Source organism: Brachionichthys hirsutus, chromosome 8 (assembly GCF_040956055.1).
Source record: "Brachionichthys hirsutus isolate HB-005 chromosome 8, CSIRO-AGI_Bhir_v1, whole genome shotgun sequence".
In the NCBI taxonomy this organism is placed as follows: Eukaryota; Metazoa; Chordata; class Actinopteri; order Lophiiformes; family Brachionichthyidae; genus Brachionichthys; species Brachionichthys hirsutus.
This window is the reverse complement of record NC_090904.1, coordinates 2619401-2638964: the sequence shown is the minus strand read 5'-3', so window position 1 is coordinate 2638964 and position 19564 is coordinate 2619401. Positions and strand designations below refer to the sequence as shown.

General features: G+C 43.4%; 1 protein-coding gene across 1 annotated transcript in view; it reads left to right on the top strand.

Moving 5' to 3' along the window:
- Nucleotides 1-19564, top strand: part of LOC137898039 (membrane-associated guanylate kinase, WW and PDZ domain-containing protein 3-like) — a 74538-nt gene that overhangs the window by 43378 nt on the left and 11596 nt on the right. Inside the window, exons 2-7 of the mRNA XM_068742034.1 lie at nt 4566-4682; nt 9881-10000; nt 14420-14626; nt 16520-16688; nt 18577-18656; nt 19002-19059. Of these exons, the coding sequence (XP_068598135.1) occupies nt 4566-4682; nt 9881-10000; nt 14420-14626; nt 16520-16688; nt 18577-18656; nt 19002-19059 (751 nt within the window). The remainder of the gene's footprint in view (nt 1-4565; nt 4683-9880; nt 10001-14419; nt 14627-16519; nt 16689-18576; nt 18657-19001; nt 19060-19564) is intronic.

Sequence of the window (19564 nt, the reverse complement as noted above, 5' to 3'; positions counted from 1 at the left end):
AGAAAACGTGTGATGATCTTACTTGGTAGCTACCTCCGCCGAGGCGGGGGTTCTGTGATCGGCGGCTTTTGTATGTCTCGCCGTCCGTCTGTCCGTCTGTTAGCAAGATGACGGAGCTTGATGATATTTTCAGGGATTGTTACCAGGAAGATATTGTTACATTTTGGTGAAGATCCAGACCAGATCCTGGATTGTGGATCACTTTGAAATTTTCCGTAACACTGCAGTCAATGGCGCTTAAAAATGTGTTCTTCAATATCTCAGTTGATTATTGACCGATGTTTATAGAATTTGATACAGTAATGTAGAGTGGGGACTTCTAATCTACCACCGAATTTCATCCGGATCGGATCCAAAATGACTTTAGGAAAAAAGATTACATTTTAACATTGAAACCCGATTTACAGGTTATAAAAATCAGTTCAAAATCAACTCCGATTCACTTTTTATGGTTGGTTGTATAAAGATACCAAGAACAATTTATTACCTTTTGATGATGATCCAGATCACCATGTGGACGGTGTGAATCCAATTAGGAGGGCAATGAGCTGCTCGGTGGAGGTCAGTGCTTTGTGACGTAATGGGGAGGAGCAACACTCAGAATTTAACATCAAATTGGAGCCAACTTAGTTTAAATGTGCTCTTTTTTTAAGAGGCCTTGCATGTTGTCTCAGCCAGATGCTAAGTGGGGACCCACATGGGATGTCGTGTGTGAGTTCATTCTCCAGCTGTCTCATTGTGCGCAGGCCACATGACAAAACAGAGGCATGGGATGCAGCCTGCTCATTAAAGAGAGGAGGAATGTGAAACAAGGAAGATCAAGACAGCAGGAATGTGAAGCTGCAAAGAGAGAAGTTGAACGTACCCAAAGACAAGGAAGAATAGAGTTAAAGTATGACTCAGCACCTGCCAGGCAACATTCCTTCCTCTCACCTGCAGTTTCACTTTCAGCCTCACGCGTGTTCCTTCATGACGCCGTCTTTCCCCTCGCGCTACCGCAGCAGCTCTGATGTTACTGTGAATCTACACACCCCTGCAGCTCTGCTGAGTTGTGCTGATCTGGCTCTTACCCCACTGGAGGAAGGTCATTGCTCCTTCTGCTGCGTGGTTGACGGGCAGGATAGGAGGGCAGAGGACACGCGAAGGGAGCAGATGGTTCGTTAACTTCACCGCAGAGGCAGATGTTTTGCTGCGTCGCTGTAAGATCAGTGGGCTGGCAAATCGCTCATGCTATGATACGAGAAAATATTTGAAGCCTGTATTATTTAAGACAAAAGCACAAGTGACTTGAGGTGCTGAATGATTATAGCTTTCGCTTCCGTGGCCTTCATTATTAAATCATTTAATTGTGTTTAAAAGATCTGCTTTTAATAAAACGGCCACATTGAAAAGATGTTTCAGGTCTGCAGATATTTTTTTTTTTTTACTTTTGTAATATTTTAGCAGGTGCAAAAGACACACACTTTCTGTCTTCACACTTGGCGTTACACCAACATAAAAAAGAACAACATTGTTTTTATGCTGTCTCCTTCTTTCTCTCATTTTGAGTTCATCCTTTTAAGCTGCTTACGGCCGACCTAGTCCTTCCCTGAAAGGAGAAATGAGGTGAAATGACAGTGGGAGGGCAGCAAGCGGTTTGGGCATGTAGGAATCATTGCCTCTTTATATTCTTGGCTCCTCTGCATCGTCCTACAGCCATAGTAGCCCCCCCACACGCCACTTATGTAAGTATGGAGAATTCATTTGACAGTGCAGCGTGAGGTGTGAGATCGACGCCAGGATTATGAAACTCTCATTTCTGTATAAAAACCTCCCTGCCACACGAAGCATCAAAGGTTAGAACAGGGTAGGGGTAGGGGTAGGGGGAGGGGGAGGGGGGGTGACCTCACGATGCAGAGAGGAGGAGGACTGCCTGGCAGGAGGGGTGAAGTGGTGCATTAGTGAGAAGGTTGCAAGAGCAGAGTGTAAGAAGCACCTCGGGGTAAAACCGCCGAATACTTTATTAGTCAGAGGGAGATTCTGCCCAGTGCTCCGCGTCGGGTTCTATGGTGCTTCGCATGGTGAGGCAGTTGCTACGTTTGTTCCAGTGTAGTCACCTAAATATTGTATTGAACATCTGGACATAACTATGCCCGTGTATTTATAGCAGCGTAGACCGTATGCCTTCAATGGCTTTTCCGCATTTTAATATTAACCCTTTAAATTCCACCGGGTGAATTTGTACACTAAAAAGATGAATGCTGATCATACAAACGCATACTTGTTATAAATGCAATAGCGTGTATCGCATCATATGGTCTATCATTTATTATAAGGCAGAAGACTCGACCCCCCCCAACACTGTTTTGGGGGGGGAGGGGGGGTTCAGATGTCAGATGTGAGATTGCCATTGAGATTGATATTTAAGAAGTAAACAAAGCAACTCTTGCAGCAGTGAGTAGATTCCGCCAAGACATTTTCCTTTCTTAAGAATAACTTGCCTTTTACACGGCAAAGATCTTAATGTTGCATTGAAGCCGAAGCTGGAAGTCCCTCGTGCATCTATTAAGGACTAGAAGCAGAGGAAGTTGTTCGGTCAGCGTTGTGAAATGTCGGCTTACAGTCTCCCGCGCACACATGCAGGGAACACATGTAAATCCCATGTCTGTCCAACTGCACTAACATAGGTCCCAGCAGAAGGCCAGATGGCTATTAAGGCAACTATTCATTAAGTGACAGTCAACAGAGATAATGACCTCCCAGAGGACGACCCCCCCGTGCCTTGGAGCATTTGCTTGCTTGGTGTGTTTTAGGAAAAGATCTATCAGGAGGAAACAACAACGATGCTGCTTAATGGGGCGGTCTATTCTGTAAAATATGCAAGGTGGAAGTGGATGATTTGATATCGGTTTCATATCTGTACTATGAGTCATTTCCTGGGCGTGGTTATCTTAGATTAGCATATGTGGAATAAGACGTGAAGTCACTGATGCAGCAGCGTTTAGGCGAGAGATGATCCAGACTCACGCCGTGTTCAGCTTGCAAGATGACGTGCATTTACAATGTTTCAGCTCTAATACAGGCAGGTCTGGTACAGAAACATCACAAATGAATGGAATTCTGCAACACAGGCAGTTCCCTGGAATTAATTTTGCAGCTTTTAATATTTTCATCATCACCTTTCGGATTGAGATGACGTCTGCTTTCTTGTTTCATTCTCAACTGAGAATGTGAAAATGCCTAATCCCAAGAGTATCGAACTCCTCTTCGACGTAGCACTGCTGCGGCGATTAGCGGTAATTCATTTATTTCCTTTTTACTTTCACTCACAGTCCAGTGATTGCATCAGGCCCTGTCGGAATGTTCATTCTTAATGGAAAAACGTGTTTCTTTTCAGTGAGTTCTGAGTGTTTTAGAAAAAGTGGATAATAATTGGGAGAAATGCTAACCGCCAGCCAGAATATAAAGTTCATCCATCATAGATATCATACATACAGCAATGAAACAAACTATTTACATCACCAATAGTACTTTTTCCTTCCCTTATTGCTCACAGTATTCTCTGTTCTTCACAGTCAGAGAGACGGGGCATATTCTCAGTCTTACGTAATCAGTACAGAAAGTACAGTAGTAGTAGTAGAACATTAAAAAAAAATCCCAGTTCGGTTTAAGCATGAGGCCGAGGAACTTCACATGCGAGGGCTTGACTGTCTTAGAAGACACAAAACATTGATGATTCCAATCTGAGTTCTCAAATCTGACATTAAAACCCGAGAAACCTAGAAAAATGAAAAGAAGGCGACACAGTAATGAGATGAGATTAGACATGAGCTGGAAAAGAGGATTTGAAGGTCGAGAACGCGTGCCCTTCGTATTTCCAGATCGCATCATTAATCTACGCCCCACTCAGAGTCGAGCAGCGCACATCTCGTCTCTATTAGCACGTACATTACTTCGACAATGGAAAGAGCTCCTCTCTCTTCCCGCTGATTGGTATTCATAGCGATGCAGACAAGCCATGCCGAGGAAAGCTCGGTCTGTGTGCACAACAGAGATGGAAGGAACGATGGAGAGACAATGGGGTAGAGCAACGGGGAAAGAAGCGACTGCTCCTCTGTAGTCAAACTATTTCAAAGACCGCAGTCATCTATCCGTCATGAGATGAGGCTCGCTGAAGCTGAGGGCTGGCAGATACCCAAGATCTATTCCTGTTTTCCAAACTCATCATGAGGCTCTCGCAGAGAAAAACTTTTTTATTTCCTTTCGTGTGCCTGACGACTCTGAAGTCTTCCTCTGCCTCAAACTTTGCACGAACTCCCTTTGTTTTTTTTTTTGTTTTTTTACAAAGGCTTCTGGTACTCGTGAGCAAATGCAAAAATCTTTTCAGATTTTCTTACGAGGCTCTCTCTCCCCGTGCCTCAGTCTCAGGCTTGTGGCGCTGCACCTTTTGGACGAAACGTTTGTGAGGCCTGCAAAAGGGAGATGTGGAGCTGAATTACAGCAGAGCTCACATTTGTCACCTCAGATGAATGAAGGCGTTGACGTTTTTTACTCGTTACTCATGACTCTTCATTCCTCTGTTGCAGGTAAGGTTTTGAACGCTGACCTGCGCCACTACCTCAGTCTGCAGTTCCAGAAGGGCTCGCTGGACCACAAGCTGCAGCAGATCATACGGGACAACCTCTACCTTCGCACCATCCCTTGTGAGCGCACCGTGCAGCACTTCATCCCTGACTCAGACACAATAGCAGGCACAAAGAAAAACCTGTTTTGAGTAAACAGGCTTCTACCTGAACAGCCTTAAGGCATTAATGTGCAATAGTATGGTTTTTTTTCGATCAACACATTCACACCGATTGACTCCACTCACATTTTGCCATCCTCACTGCCAGCTCGCTGTCACATTATCTAAAACAATGCACGCACACACACACACCTCATTGTCACCATAGCAACTCAAGTGAGGACATCTCTCTAACCCCCCATAACTTATTTAGTTCTGCGTGTTATCGTCACAAAGATCAAAGCCATATTCCTCTATGAATAATCTCACATTTCCCATCTGCCGCTCTGCACAGCGGGTTCATTTCTGAGTATTATTATGCCTAAATAAACAGAACCAAAGGAAATAGCAGCAGCAGTATAGTTTTAGAGTAAGTATTCCATATTTAGTTGCAATGTGTGTTAATTTCAATCTTACAAATTATGGTTATTACAGCTTTATAGCATAGAATAGGCTCTAAGTGCAGTGCACATAGACCTTGAGCTGTAAAACGATACATTTTCAGATTCCACTGCACCTCTATTTTATCTTTCATTTCAAGGTCTTTAATTGTTGCAACTGAAAATGTGAAAATGATCTAAATCAATGACGAGGTCGTTTGTACAGCAAAGGTTCGACTTCAAATCCGGGATAAAGTTTGTGTGGGCTTCGGAAATGCCTATTATTTGGCGCAAAGTTGCAAATGCCAACACTGTGGAAAAGCAGCTGTTGTTTTTGTTGTTGTTTCAAATTCTCAACATCTGTTTGCTGCTGATGTCGTTTTTTGCACTTACAGATTAGACACAAGGAAAATAATAAACTCTAAAGGACGAGCTTCATCTACTGAGGAGGTTATGATTGTCTGAAGGATGAAACAAACACAGCTCAAAATTATTATTATTATTATTATTATTATTATTTGTATGAAGTCTGATGTTCAAACAATTGTCTGTTTTCTTTTTTTTAAATGCTGTTTTCTTTTTTTTGTCTGATTTCATTTATTTCTCAGAGAGTACATCTTTGTAAGGCTTGAGTGAACTGAAGGAGAATTCTGGAACTTGGTGCAGTTTCTACGCATCTACATGCTGTATAGATAGAACACGGCACTTGTAGAGCTCAGGATGAAATGGCATTCACGCTACTGTCACTCTAACAGTGTGATGATATTTAACATGTCCTGGTGAATTGTGGCTGCACTCAGAGCAGTGCCATAATTGAGTATTGTCAAGGTTTTAGTCGCAGGCAGAGCTATTTCACCGGAGGCATCAGCGCTCCACCCCCTGATGTTTGTTCAGAAGGGAGATGTTTGCACAAGTGTGATTTATTTAGGAAGTCAGCAGTTTATCTGTCATATAATTTGTTTGCTTTTGTTTGTCAGGTTTTATTTTTTTGGATGGTGGTGGTGGAGGGTTGTCTGAATGCTTTTCAGGTCTACTTTGTGATTTTTCCTTATTAAATAACTGGATAAGCTACTGCAAATGACAGCTGGTACTGCCAAGACTCTCTCTTTGTCTCAATAGCCAGCAGTGTGAAACTGGGAATGCTGAATACCCAAAAAGATGTGCAGTAAAGACACCCATGATTTAGGAACAATAGCGGGGCTTTATAGGACGCCAGTGTTAGTGCAATATTCCAACTCTAAATGAAACGTCCATGCTTGACTTGACTGATTTTTAGCACTGAAATGTTTTCTGTTTTTTCTCTCTCATTTTGAGTTGAGCATCCAAGGCAATTTCAGGGACTAGTGGCACACCAGAAACAGGATTTGTAATATAAATCTGTTTCTTGAACTTGTGGAACAGCATACGTTGTTGATAAAAGACAATTTATACTCAGAACATGTCTGACAATCCTGCAGACAGCAACATTATCAGATGATGTTTGTGTCCTTCCGTCATTTGTTCGATTTGCTGAATGGCCAGCCAGACTTTCACAGAACTGCAGCTGATCTGTCCTACTAGCCACAGGGGTCTCCTCTGCAAAGTTAAGGATATTTTGTACTTTTGGGACAACTGTGACTCTTCAAACGGGAATTTTCAAATAAAAAAATACAAAGGGAATGAAAACCAGGAGACTAGGATAGAAGGTCTGTCACAAATATAGATTTTCACCGACTCTCTTTTACTGGGTCTTGTGATGGTCTCGCTTGGACTCTTTCTAAAAGGTTGTAGGACGCCCTCAAGAGCTCTAAAGAGGACAAAAGGCAGAGCATTTTCCTAAGAGGATGTCGTGTCCAGGGTCACATTCAGTCCTTTCAATCCCTTCTGAGACCAGAAATGGTCAGAAAGTCCTTAATAATAACTGCCATCTCTTTCTGTGTGCAGTATGCACATTGCTCACTACTATAAGTGCACATTAATTTATCTGTGTGGTCGGAATGTGCTCCCTGCTGTTTTAAACATTACCATGAACCGGTTTGCGTTTGCTTCTCTCTCGTTGTTCCTTTCCGTCGGTCCTTGTTTGGTTCAATTAATTGCATTTTACTGAAAGCATCTTTTCACAAAAGCACTGAGCCTCCACCCAACATTTATATGAAGTGTCAGCTACTGAGGTGAAAAGGAGAGTCCGACAAGATATCCCAGAGTTCTGTTCAACAACATTTCCCTCTCAGCGAGTATATTGTCTTTGGTTGACCCACAAATGAGGCTTGTTGTATATATACACTGGTGTGGCGTTCAGATGGTAATGCCAGGAGTGACTTGACACGTACAGAACTGTTGCTCGAGTAATTGGGCTACGGGGAACGTCTCTGACAATAGACTGTGGGCAGGGATTTGGTAGAACTTTGGAAACAGCGGGGTCTGGAATTCATAAACAGGATACAATTCAGCAGCTTTTGGTGTCATAAACTGTGATATCAAAATGAACTGCTGAATGAAGTGTCTCGGATGTATTTTTTTCTTTTCCAAACTGTTCATTTACTCACCTGCCTGGGTGCAGAAAAGCTTTCATCCAATTAATAAAGGTGAAAAAAGTAAATGAAATGGGAGCATAAAGCTTCTAATAGTTACAGTACATCGAGCCACCACAATCTGCAAGGCAGCATCGTCACTACATTGTGCAGACTTGACAGGTGTCATGAAATGCAAAAAGCTGTAGCAAGATATTTCAACAGCATGCAGCCTCATGGGTAGCACTTAGTGTTGTAGACGAGACCAGAGAGCATCGAGACCGAGACGAGACCTTTAGAGCAGTGGTACCGGTTTCTTCCAGACGCGTTTCAGGAGGTGATTAAAGACCTACGCAAACGACGAAGGATTGACTGGATCGTTTGTTTTGCTGTTTTGGGGTTGATAAGGACCCAAAATCACCAGAATAGTGTAGAGAAACATGGGAAAAGTGAGTTTTTCATAATATGGGACCTTTGTTTCTGTTTTATGTTCTAAATTCGAACCCTTGTTAAATATTCTAGTTGTGACTCATTCCACAGTCTGACATTCATGGCTTCGGCTGAATTTAGATATTCTCTCTGTTCATAGCTTCTCCATGTGCTGCTGCAGGGCTCCTCAACACACTCTCATTTCTTCCAACGTGGAATTCAGGGTGATTTGAAGTTGTAAACAGCCTGTTTTTTATGAATTTAAATGAATATTTATGTCGGCCTCTTCAATCGACCGATGGTGCTTATCAGCTTTCCGCCCATTCCTCACACCACGACCCTGAAAAGGATTCCATTCTGACAAATGAATCTCCACCATGACTGGGGGCGATGGTAAAATTGGGTTACAGAGATTGCCATGGAATTTAGCACTTATGATCGGTGCATGAACGCATTGCTGGGCCTCCTGTCCAACTATGGAGTTCACAAGTATGGTGACACTCCACCTGTTTATTTATTCATGGAATGTGCTTTACATAATCCTCGTGATAATGTAATCACTCGGTGTCCATTTGTGCTGCGTGGATGTTCATCCTGGAAGGGTGACCCTCTGATCAGTAGCTTCACCACGGCTCCCATCGCAATGGCTTCCTGTCATCGACGTTGATGCTGGTCACTGTGGGAGCGAATCGAAGCCCCACCAAGAGGCTACACAGCAAACTGCTTCTATCGTGTTTGGTATTCCTTATGTGCTCGGCTGTTTGGTTTATTTCCTGTCAGCTGTAACCAGTGCATATACATCAAAGACCTCCCAATAATATGCTGTTAACCAAAGCTACCATCACTTAACAGAGGATCAAATGAATTACACCCATTACTGCTCCACTTTCCTCCATTAATTATCCGTCGTTCTCTGGATGACACCAAGGTCTCTCTGGGCTTTTGTTCCAAAATGAGATAACTACTATTTGAAAACCGTACTGTGCACAAAGCAAGAAAGAAAACATGCAGACAGGGGTGCAGGCAAATAACATATTCTCAACAATAGTCTTAACTCTGCCGAGGAGGTTATGTTCTCATCCTTGTCTGTTTGTATGCAGGTTGGTTTGTCAGCATGATTACACACACAAAAAACTACTACTAAAAAAACTTGGCAGGACCTCCTCATTCAGTGGTGCATGGTGTGGACCAAAACAAAGGGCCAGATGCAGGACGTTTCTCACTTCCTGTACATGTGAGACATTAGATGTTCTCTAATTTTGCACAAAAGCAAGAAGATCTGAACTAAAACTTTGGCAGAAGTATGTCTTCTGAGAGAGAGAGAGAGAGAGAGCAGACAAAAAACCAAAACAAGCTGCCATATAAAGCTAGAAATGCTATATCAATCAGTGTTGAGGGCCACAGGTCCAGGTTCTGCAGGACCACGGACAGAGACAGAAAGAGGGACAAACAAGAGGGAGAGAGAGCACAAGACTAGAGAGAGGGATTACTGATATATTTATAACATGAATAACCAGATAGAGAGGGAGGAGCTCAGTGTGTCATATGAGTTTACGCCCCCAGTGCTGGCCTCTGACAGCATATTGATTACCTATAAGATTTATTAAAAAGGAAAGTCTTTAGTCTACTCTTGAACATAGAGATGGTGTCTGTCTCACGAACCAATCAGGGAGCTGATTCCACAATAAAGGAGTTTGATAACTGAAAGCTCCGCGCCCCCCCCCCATGTCTGCTCTTGGAATTTTTTGGAATCAAGAGCAGGCCAGCATTTTGGGACCGCAGGGTTCAACAACTTCTTTCTCCTTTCTGTTATTCCCAAGGCACCACGCGGCTTCCTCGAGATGGGGAGGTGCCAGGAGTGGACTACAACTTCATCAGCATGGGGGACTTCAGGATCCTGGAGGAGAGTGGACTCCTGCTGGAGAGTGGAACCTATGATGGTAGTGAAATGAGAATCCTGTGTTGCATTTAGACGCGCAGCTCTTTATAGTGCAGAGAGTGATCAACATTTTTGACAGGACAAATTGCATTGATCAGATAGAACAGGGCACATGATTGAGGTCTTGCTGGAAGGGACAGGCAGATTATCAGTGACACTCTCAGCTCTTCAGATAAGCTCTTCAGGATCTCCACACCGTGTAGAATCGACCATGAAAGTGTGCAGACTTTATATTTGAATAGAAAGGCGAGCGCAGCGGGAATCAGGACATGGTTGTAGCTTTTTTTTTCGTTTGTCAGTAGGGATTAAAGTGAACCTTAATCAAAGCATAAATGTTTTAGCATCCAGCTTTTAAGAACCAGAAAAAAGAGAGGAGGATGAAAGTGTGGCATTCATGTGACAGTGATGATGACGATGCCGGAGGTCCAAAACGACAAACTCTACAAAGCAGTGATCTTTACGCTCCCTGACTGCCGGACCAAGGAACAAATTGCCGGAGTCTTCTCCAGCTACCTGAGGCCAAGAACTTACCAATCGCCCCTTTATTTTAAGTCACACAAAATCCCTCAACGGGTCTTACACATGCTTTATTCACAGGACAAAATGCCCTTCTCCTTAATTTTTTTACGGTACCTTTATTTAACCAGGTATGTCAGTTGAGAGACAGTTCTCGTTCAAAATTAAGACCTGGCATTCATACGCCAGTCTAAAAACATGGTGGATGAAATATCTTGCCCAAGTGCTACAAGCAGAGTCGCTCTACTTCACCAGCCAAATCCTGCAATCCCCCAAAACTCCCTCAACCTTCTGCCAATTAAGAATGCTGCTCATTCTGCTTCCAAGCATGTTTTCTGCATACTTGCAGCTTACGACCGCATGAAATTAATAAATAATATGTTAAGTGTGTGTGTTGGAGGGAAAAACAATTGAGGAGTGTGGGTCTGCCGAGTTCGCTCTCAAAACGGCATGGATGAAACGCACAGCAAAACGAAAACAGGAAGATGAACGCAAGGAGTGGGAGAGTTTATTCTTCTTCGTTGAACGTAATGAAAAACCTTTCTTCCTTGTATCTCAGCTATCACTGGTGCATTTCAAGGCTTCAAATCTTGATCACTTTGAAAGGTCAGGTAGAAAAACAGTTGTCCCAAAAAATGTAGGAAGCATCGCATCGCATCAACTTGCTTGGTAATCGAGTCTCTCCTTTTGGACTATGGATAGAGTGGAAGAAATGCAGCAACGAGCTTGTTTGTTTCTGATGGAACGCACATTTGTAATGAAAGTAGCGGCACCTTGCCCCTGTGCAGATGTTTGTGAGCCTCTCAGAACCTGGACATTTCAGCATGCTATTCCTGAGAGAGGGAAATTGAATGCTCCAATCAAGCCCCACGACCCACCCTCCTCTTCCTCTAAAACGCCATTGTGACAGTGTTGATCTCTCGCCACTGTAAGCCAAAGCGGAGCTGGGCGTAATTGGATAGAGGAGTGGGATTCACTGCTCGAGGTGCAGCTTATGTTTCCTCTGAAAAGAGGAAAGTAAACAAGGACAGGCATCCTCTTCTGAAGTCGTCTGCAGAAGAGGATGCCTGTACGGGATTTTTGCTCCAGATATCAAGCTAATGACGAATCATAATGGGCTTGCTAATAGTCCCAAATGACACGCCTGAATGCTCATTGTGTGTTCATTATGCTCATTACATGTATGTTCATGTAAAATAGGTTTCACTACCTAGTAAATGTTTTGATGGGGTTATATCGTGCACTCTCCCAACTATGACCATGTCAGCCCTCCTCCTGTCAGGAAAGACCAATCAGAGGTTAGATGGAGTTAGATTGTATCTGTGGGCTTTCTATGATGGGTAAGGTGCCTGCGTCTGCTCAGTCTTGGTCCGGAGGATCCCACGTTGCCTGCCAAGCAAACGATTCGACCATCTGTTTGGGCTTTTGGGATTTTGGTCCCTCTTCAGTCTTACTGCCGCCGAAGTTCAGGTCCGGTCAGCCTCAGGTACCAGAACGTTCCCAGCGGTACAAGAACTCAACAGCGTGAGCAACTGCAAGACTGCACAAAACGGCTGCCAGGAACATGAAATCCTGCACAAATAGCATCCTGGTCAGGGACGACACAATTCTGCCAAATGGACATCCACTGTTGCTTTGGGATCCCGCATTGTAATAATGAGTCATGCTTTAATGAGGAAGGAAAGCAGACTTTGTGATTCAATTGGATGTGAATGGGAATGTAGCGGTTCTGCATTATGGGGTGGGTGGATTGTTTTGTGTCTCTGTAGCAATGATGCTATCTGTTATGACAACAGTGAACTCATGACCTTGTGCATTTTACGCAGCGCGTCCTTGGCACCATCGTCTTTTCATCACTAGCAGGTGATTCTGCCATCACGTACACTTTGATTAGACAACTCACTTGTCTTCCCCGTAACATGAAGCTCAACGCCAGACAGATCCCGCGCTCATCAGCTTATGTGCGTTCCCTCCATTTATCACGGCAAATGGTGCCACAAATCCTCTGTGACGCGTCGCTTTCACACACCTTTCTATCTGTAACGCACATTTATCTGGGGCCAGGAGACGTGTTTGTAAGTAATTAATCACAGAGGTAGTGTCTGGCTGATGAATGTCGAGCCCAAGGCGGGAGACAGGCGGGGATTAGCCAGCAGACCCAATCTCTCCTTGCAATCATTGTGCCACTGCCGCTAATGACGCCATTTTTTTGTTTTTTTACAAACGCCGATGAGTGTCAAGTGATAAGGGGACGGCATGTTTGTGAGTGGGAGGCGACTTTCATCCAGCCTCCTCCTCATAAACATCCCCGCTGCTTTGAGGAAAGCAAGTATCACTGCATTAGCCTAGTTTGCTGCGTGTCGTAGTTGGCATGGTGCTGCGGTCTGACCGCAAATCTTCGGGAAAGACTGCGATGCGTTCCTCGGAGCCCTCCGTGTTTGCTGGCATGCATGCTGCTGTCAGCTTTCCTTCTTTGTACTGAGCTATAAAAAGATCTGGAGCCGATAAATGCTTCGCTCACAGAACGGAATTTTTAATGTCTGCATGTTCTCTGTTAGATACGTCGAAATTTCACAGCACCATGCAGCTGGGTCCCAAAGAAAATACGATCAACGTTAATTAAAAAGCCAAAAATCCCTACCTCCCAGTGGTGTCTCTCCCCTTTTGTAATTAATTTAATTATAAATCATCAGATTTAGTTTAGTAGCTTTAAGCTGATCGTACGATTATAAAAAGATCATAAGCAATTGACTTTATAAATCGACGGACAGAAGAGATTATATGACTTGTAGGCAGCAGTTCTTAAACATTAACCTTAACATTAACCTTAACATTGTTTATAACCCCAATAGTTGCTGAATAATTGCTTCTTTTGAACATAAATTGAGTTCCACATACATAGATGGATCACCCAACGAGTTAAATGAGCAAACCAAGTTTTATACTCTAGGCCAGGGGTCTCAAACTCATTTTCTCAGAGGGCCACATCAGCATTATGGTTGCCCTCAAAGGGCCAGTTGTAACCCTAACAGTGTAAATTCAACTTAATGTAATACAAGGATAGCTTATTGCTGTTATTATAACAGAAATCCTTTCAATTGATCCAGGTTAAGAAAACCACATCAACAATCAAACTTATTCAAGTAAGGTTCATGTAAATAATATTAAATAATAAATAATGAAAAATATCATTCAACACAAGTTATGATATTAACTTTGTTCAAAACTCTTTTTTCACAGTTGAGAGTGGCAGAACTTCAGTACAACCAACAATTGTGAGCTGCTAAGAACATGCAGCATTTTACAAAAACAAATGGCTGGACTCAGCTCTCGTGGGCCACAAAAAATGACATGGAGGGCCACATTTGGCCCCCGGGCCTTGAGTTTGACACATGTGCTCTTTGCCATCTCTTCATAGTGTGCTGTTATCCCACTGATTATTTATAATCCGTAACACAAGGTTTTTCCTCATTAGCATGAAAAGCAGTCTGAGAGATAGATAATTGCTGTATTCAATGATCAGTGTAATTAGGTGCTGGCAAATTCCCAGTGAAGTGATTTTAATGTTACATGAGTCATGACAGCCCTGTGGCGCAGCCGTAGAGGGATAACAAAGCAGGGGGTTAAGAGACACCAGAATCATGTCAAGGAAGCAGATGGTTGAAACTTGTTAATAGTCAAGCGTGAGTGCTGGTGTGTGAGATAAAAAAAAATGTATTTAAATCTGGTCAATGCGAACTGATTTTCGACATATTGATTGCTGCTTTGCCTACATAGACATTTGCAGTTTATGGCACATACTCTGTAATCTATGTTGGTGCCGTCGGTTGCATCTTTTGTTGCGTTTGTGGTGGCATAATTTTACAAGTTTCTTCCACCCTCTGCTCCACCCATTCTTCATAAGGTAACTACTATGGGACCCCAAAGCCTCCAGCGGAGCCCAACCTGGTGCAGCCTGACCTGGTGGATCAGGTGCTGTTTGATGAAGACTTTGGTGGGGAGATCCCCAGGAAACGCACCACCTCAGTCAGTGAAATGGACAGGAAGGACAGCGTGGTCCCCGAGGAGGAAGATGATGATGAGAGGCCACCACTGGCCAATGGATTACCTGGTGAGTAAATGTTGAAGCGCCGACTGTTAAGATGAATTACAGACATTCTGTTGACTTGTAAACTTAGGACGCCAGGACACCGTGTCTGTAAAACACATAAAGGCTGATTGTTTCTCACTCTCTCATTCTATCCACTTCTCATTCATCAGTCGATTGAGATGTTTGTATTTCCCTACCCAAATCAAACCTAATTCCTAGTTCGATGGCAAATTAAAATTTGTTGTTTTTTAAATTAATTTTAATAATTTTAATTAAAAAAAAATGTTTTCACTCTTTTTTAACTGCATTACCAGCATTACTCCAAGCAAATCCAAACTATATACATAACTGAATATCAGCCATCAGAAAAAAGTGTTTTATTATGTGTTTTTTGTTGTTTGGGTGAACAAGCCTTTTACCAAGGCTAAGCTGTATTTTGTCACTAAACATGGCCCACAGGTTGTCCCCAAAGTGACAGCATTCACACATATTTTCAAGCCTGCTGGCTGCAGTGTTGATAAATTATCCACCGGCAATGCCGTTATCTCTAATTTATTGTACTACAGGTCACCTTGAGAAAGTCTCATCTCGAGAGCAGGACGCTGTGTCTGCGATCACTCAGGACAAATCCTACGGCCTCCCGGGGAACAAATCAATCCTCAATGCTAACAAGGAGGTCTCCTTCCATGCCCCATATCTCTATTTGTACAGCAGTAGAATTAGGGTTAACACTGAGGCTTGTCTAAACTGAAAATGGAATTATAATTTTTTTTTCAGGAGGATGAAATATTGTTTTGACAGTCACGGATGAAGCACTGCTTGCTCAGCTGTCTGTTTATCCAACTGCTCCATCGTATTGAAATCAAACACAAAAGGACGCCCAGAAATCCAGGAGTTCTCTTTATGGACAGAAAGCCGTCACAAATGGCTGCTCTGCTGTAGCGCACAGCCGCGGCGGGGAAGTCTCTGAGCAGCCTAAAATGGGCAAAATTATAGTCGGATGGAAAATAAAAGCCTGCAGCTTCCGCTCATCTTTGCTTAGACTGACCTTATCACTCACAGCGGTCAGCCGCCCGCTGTCCGTCTATTACCTCACTTGACTGCTGTCCCTCACCCTGCTGTAAACATGCCTTTAAGTATGTATGAAGCTGAAGATAAGGAAGATGTCGATGCTACTGAGGGATCCAGTGGTTTGGTTTGTAGCTATTATATATTCAATCTGAAAACTAAAATCACCATCTGGCATCATGGTGAGATCAGTGCCGCTCCACATGAAGAATACTGCTTCATCGCTTTAGAAGCAGCTTCTCAGGGAACGCACGGGGCGCTTAAAGTGCTTTGTGAATTAACAGTGACTCGTTGACTGTTTCTTGTTCATTGTAGACAGTTTCTCATTAAGGTGGAGTGTCTACATATAAAATGGAATACATGTGAAAAGTAGCAGTTAGGTATTATCACACATGTGAAGGTTAGATATTTTGGAGATACGTCAGAGAGACCAGACTTCAATGGGCATGTCCAGAGGAGAGACAGGGACTATATCGGTAGAAGGATGCTGAGGATGGAACTGCCAGGGAACAGGACTAGAGGTTGACCCAGGAGAAGATACATGGACGTAGTGAGGGAGGACATGAGAGTGGCTGGTGTTGGGTAAAGAGCAGAAGACTGATTTGCTGTGGTGACCCCTCACGGGACTAGAGGAAAGTACAGTAGTAAGTATTATCATACACAAACTTCCCAAATGTCCCCTTCTAATGTGGATCCCTGGCTAGAACGTTGCGACACACAGGGAATGTACGTACAGGCATACGGTCTCAAACTCTACATACATGTCTCAGGGCAGATGTTTCCCTGCAAGCTGACCTTCCGCTCTGCCTGCTCATTTTCACTTCATCCTGGTTTCTTTCTCACCAGAACACAAAGAGGGAGCAGACTGGAGGAAATCTGTGCCCAGCTACAACCAGTCCAGTAACACCATGGACTTCCGTACATGGAGCTCTCTTCCCAGGGATGATAGCCTGGAGCCGCTGCCCCTGAACTGGGAGATGGCTTACACCGAGACCGGCATGGTCTACTTCATAGAGTAAGTTAATTGCTTCACTTTAATTGATTAATGTTACATCCTATTCCAATATCACGGGTTACAGCTCATTTATTTGTTGAAATAATAAAAAGAAGATGATCCCTTTGGTCTTTTGGTATTTGTAGATCTTCTCTCTCGTTCAATGGATTTATTCCACTCTTGCCATAATATTTGGAAGGATTGGTGGAGGATTTTTATCCAACTATTTGATCGACATTTGCTTTGCATAATTCTAAAGTTAGAAGACAGTAGGTTGGAAACTGTCCTATCTCACACTGGCTGCGTTTACACGGACAAAATGTATTTAATCCGATCAGAGTTTAGATTAAAATTATGATCCGATGCACTGTGTTCATGGACCCTAAAACTATTGATCCGATTAGGACTCATGCATCTTTCGATCTGAATAAATTATTTTGGCATGCGCAATTTTACCAAATATACCGGAAATAGTAGAAGAAGAAGCCGTAGCGACTTCCGTTGTAAACAAAAACATGGCTCCGCCCTTTTCTGCTTGAAACGACAGCATTTTTTTTGATTGTTTTCCCCGTTACTATCCTCCTTTAATATCTCCGGTAACATGTTTGTCTCAGATATTGACCAGTTCTGTCTTTTGCTCGCTCTGCTTCAACTAGCAGAAGCGCGTATATCTGATGTCACAGAAATGCGCAGTAAGGACGGCTTGTACCGAAACATCGGAATAAGTGTTTTCATGAACCCTGATCGGATCATCAATCGGTATAAACCACCCCACTTGATCAGGATAGAATATTCCGATTTGGGTGGGTAAATGAAGCATTTTTAGTCCGATCAGGTTTTTAATCCGATTAAATGTGTCCATATAAACGTAACCACTGTTACAGAATCCTTAAAAGATAACTCCCAGGTACTGGATCTGGATCATCTCTAAAATGTAATCACCTCTAGGATATACTAGGGGCCATCTGTCCATTCGTTTTTCCCAAAATCCTGTGAACAAACAGACAAAAAAATTAAATGTGCAAACAAAGGAAACCAATCACATAACCTAATAATCAGTCGATGATGAGGAAGGTCACTGGTTCAAGTCCCGACACAGAAAAAATGTGGTGTATGTGCTGGTGGCTGAAGAGAGAGCTAGTCAGCACTGCTGAGGCACCCTTGAGCAAGGCAGTAAAGTAAAGCATGGTCACGAGTGCAATACTAGGATTTGTAAATTTGATTGGTTGACCCATCAGAGCTACTCCACGGTTCTATTGGTGCCTCGCTAAAACAATGCACTTTATACGTATAGCAGTGCTGCAGTAAATCATGAAAGTCAAAGTGTTCAATTTTTGTTTTAAATCATGCTAATCGTGCTATTTCTGAGACTGTAGTTCTTGTTGGTGAACTTTATTTAATCATAACACAGTGAAAGAACTTAGTTCTTTTCACCTCAGCGAAGAATAGAGTGAAAAAATTAATAGAAACTAGAAAAGCACTCGGAGAGCGCAGACCTCCGCCAAGCAGCTCATTCCCCTCCTAATTAGATTTACACTGTCCACATGGTGATCTGGATCAGCACGCAAATGTTATACATTGTTCTTTGTATCTTTATACACCAACCATGAAAAGTAAAAGTGAATTGGAGTTTAATTGATTTTTCTTTACCTTAATTGGGGTTTTCAGTATTAAAATTTCATATTTTTTCCTGACCTCATTCTGGATCAGATCCGGTGGTGAGATGTTAGCCCACAAATTCCTTTCCGCCCCAATTAGATAAACATTGTGAAGGTATAAATGCTCACTCTGCTTTTTCACCTGATTTCTTCCCCAAGCATTAAGAGAAGCAATATTTTATTTTCATAGCTGCACTCATGCCTGTTTTATTGATCATCGGTCCTCTGCTGCTGCTCTTTGTCCTCCTCAGCCACAACACAAAGACAACCACATGGTTGGATCCCCGCTTGGCAAAGAAGGCGAAGCCCCCTGAGAAGTGTGAAGATGGAGGTGAGATGATTGGGTCAGCTGATTTGCTCAAGCAACATCATTCCACTAACAACTGCCCATAGCGCCAAACACTTTTACAATGGAAGTCAAAATACACCTGACTGCTCTTTGGGAAGGTGTCCGCTAAGAAGAATCAAACCCGTTGTGTGTATTTGAAGGAACTCGACCTCCTGTACCCCAGCACCATGGTGAATGGGCTTCAACTCTCAGATGATCTGTCTCACGTTGCGCCTGCTGTTCCTCTTCCGTCTTCCTTTTCTCTGTTGTCTTCATGGACAACAACACAACACAATGGAGTGACTTGTTTGTTTGTTTGTTTGTTTGTTTGCTTTCCTTTCGATCCAGAGCTGCCTTACGGCTGGGAGGAAATCGACGACCCGCAGTACGGCACGTACTACGTTGAGTAAGTTCCATCGATTCAGCTCCAACTGTCTGCATCATCATTTACACTTGCTCCTTGCCGATTCTCACACACACACACACACACACACACACACCTAACCAGAGGGATCGGAGCACAAGTGCGCATTACGCTGTTTAGTGAATGCCAGCAAGTGGGGTGGCACAAGTCAATAAAGCTGTCTAAGAATAAACAAAGGGACGTTCACCGTTTTGCTTGTCTTGGGTGAGGAGAGGTTTCCATCACGTGTTCTCGCATTTGCTGCCTCGGCGGCGGGGGGGGGGGGGGTTGGCCAGCCGTCGTAGAGCAACGCGGGCAGAGGGCAGCGATCTGTTGTGATGAAAAGAGAAGGGAAACACTTGTGTTGCTTTACTGCTCATCCCGCAGTAGGATCCCTGCCAGGATCAAGTGGCCGGGGAGAGAAAGCGTGCGGCGCTTGGACAAAGTGAGTCCATGGCGTGTAGCTGGTGCTCGTGGCTGCCAGCGTTTTAGCTTGAAGTGATGGCCA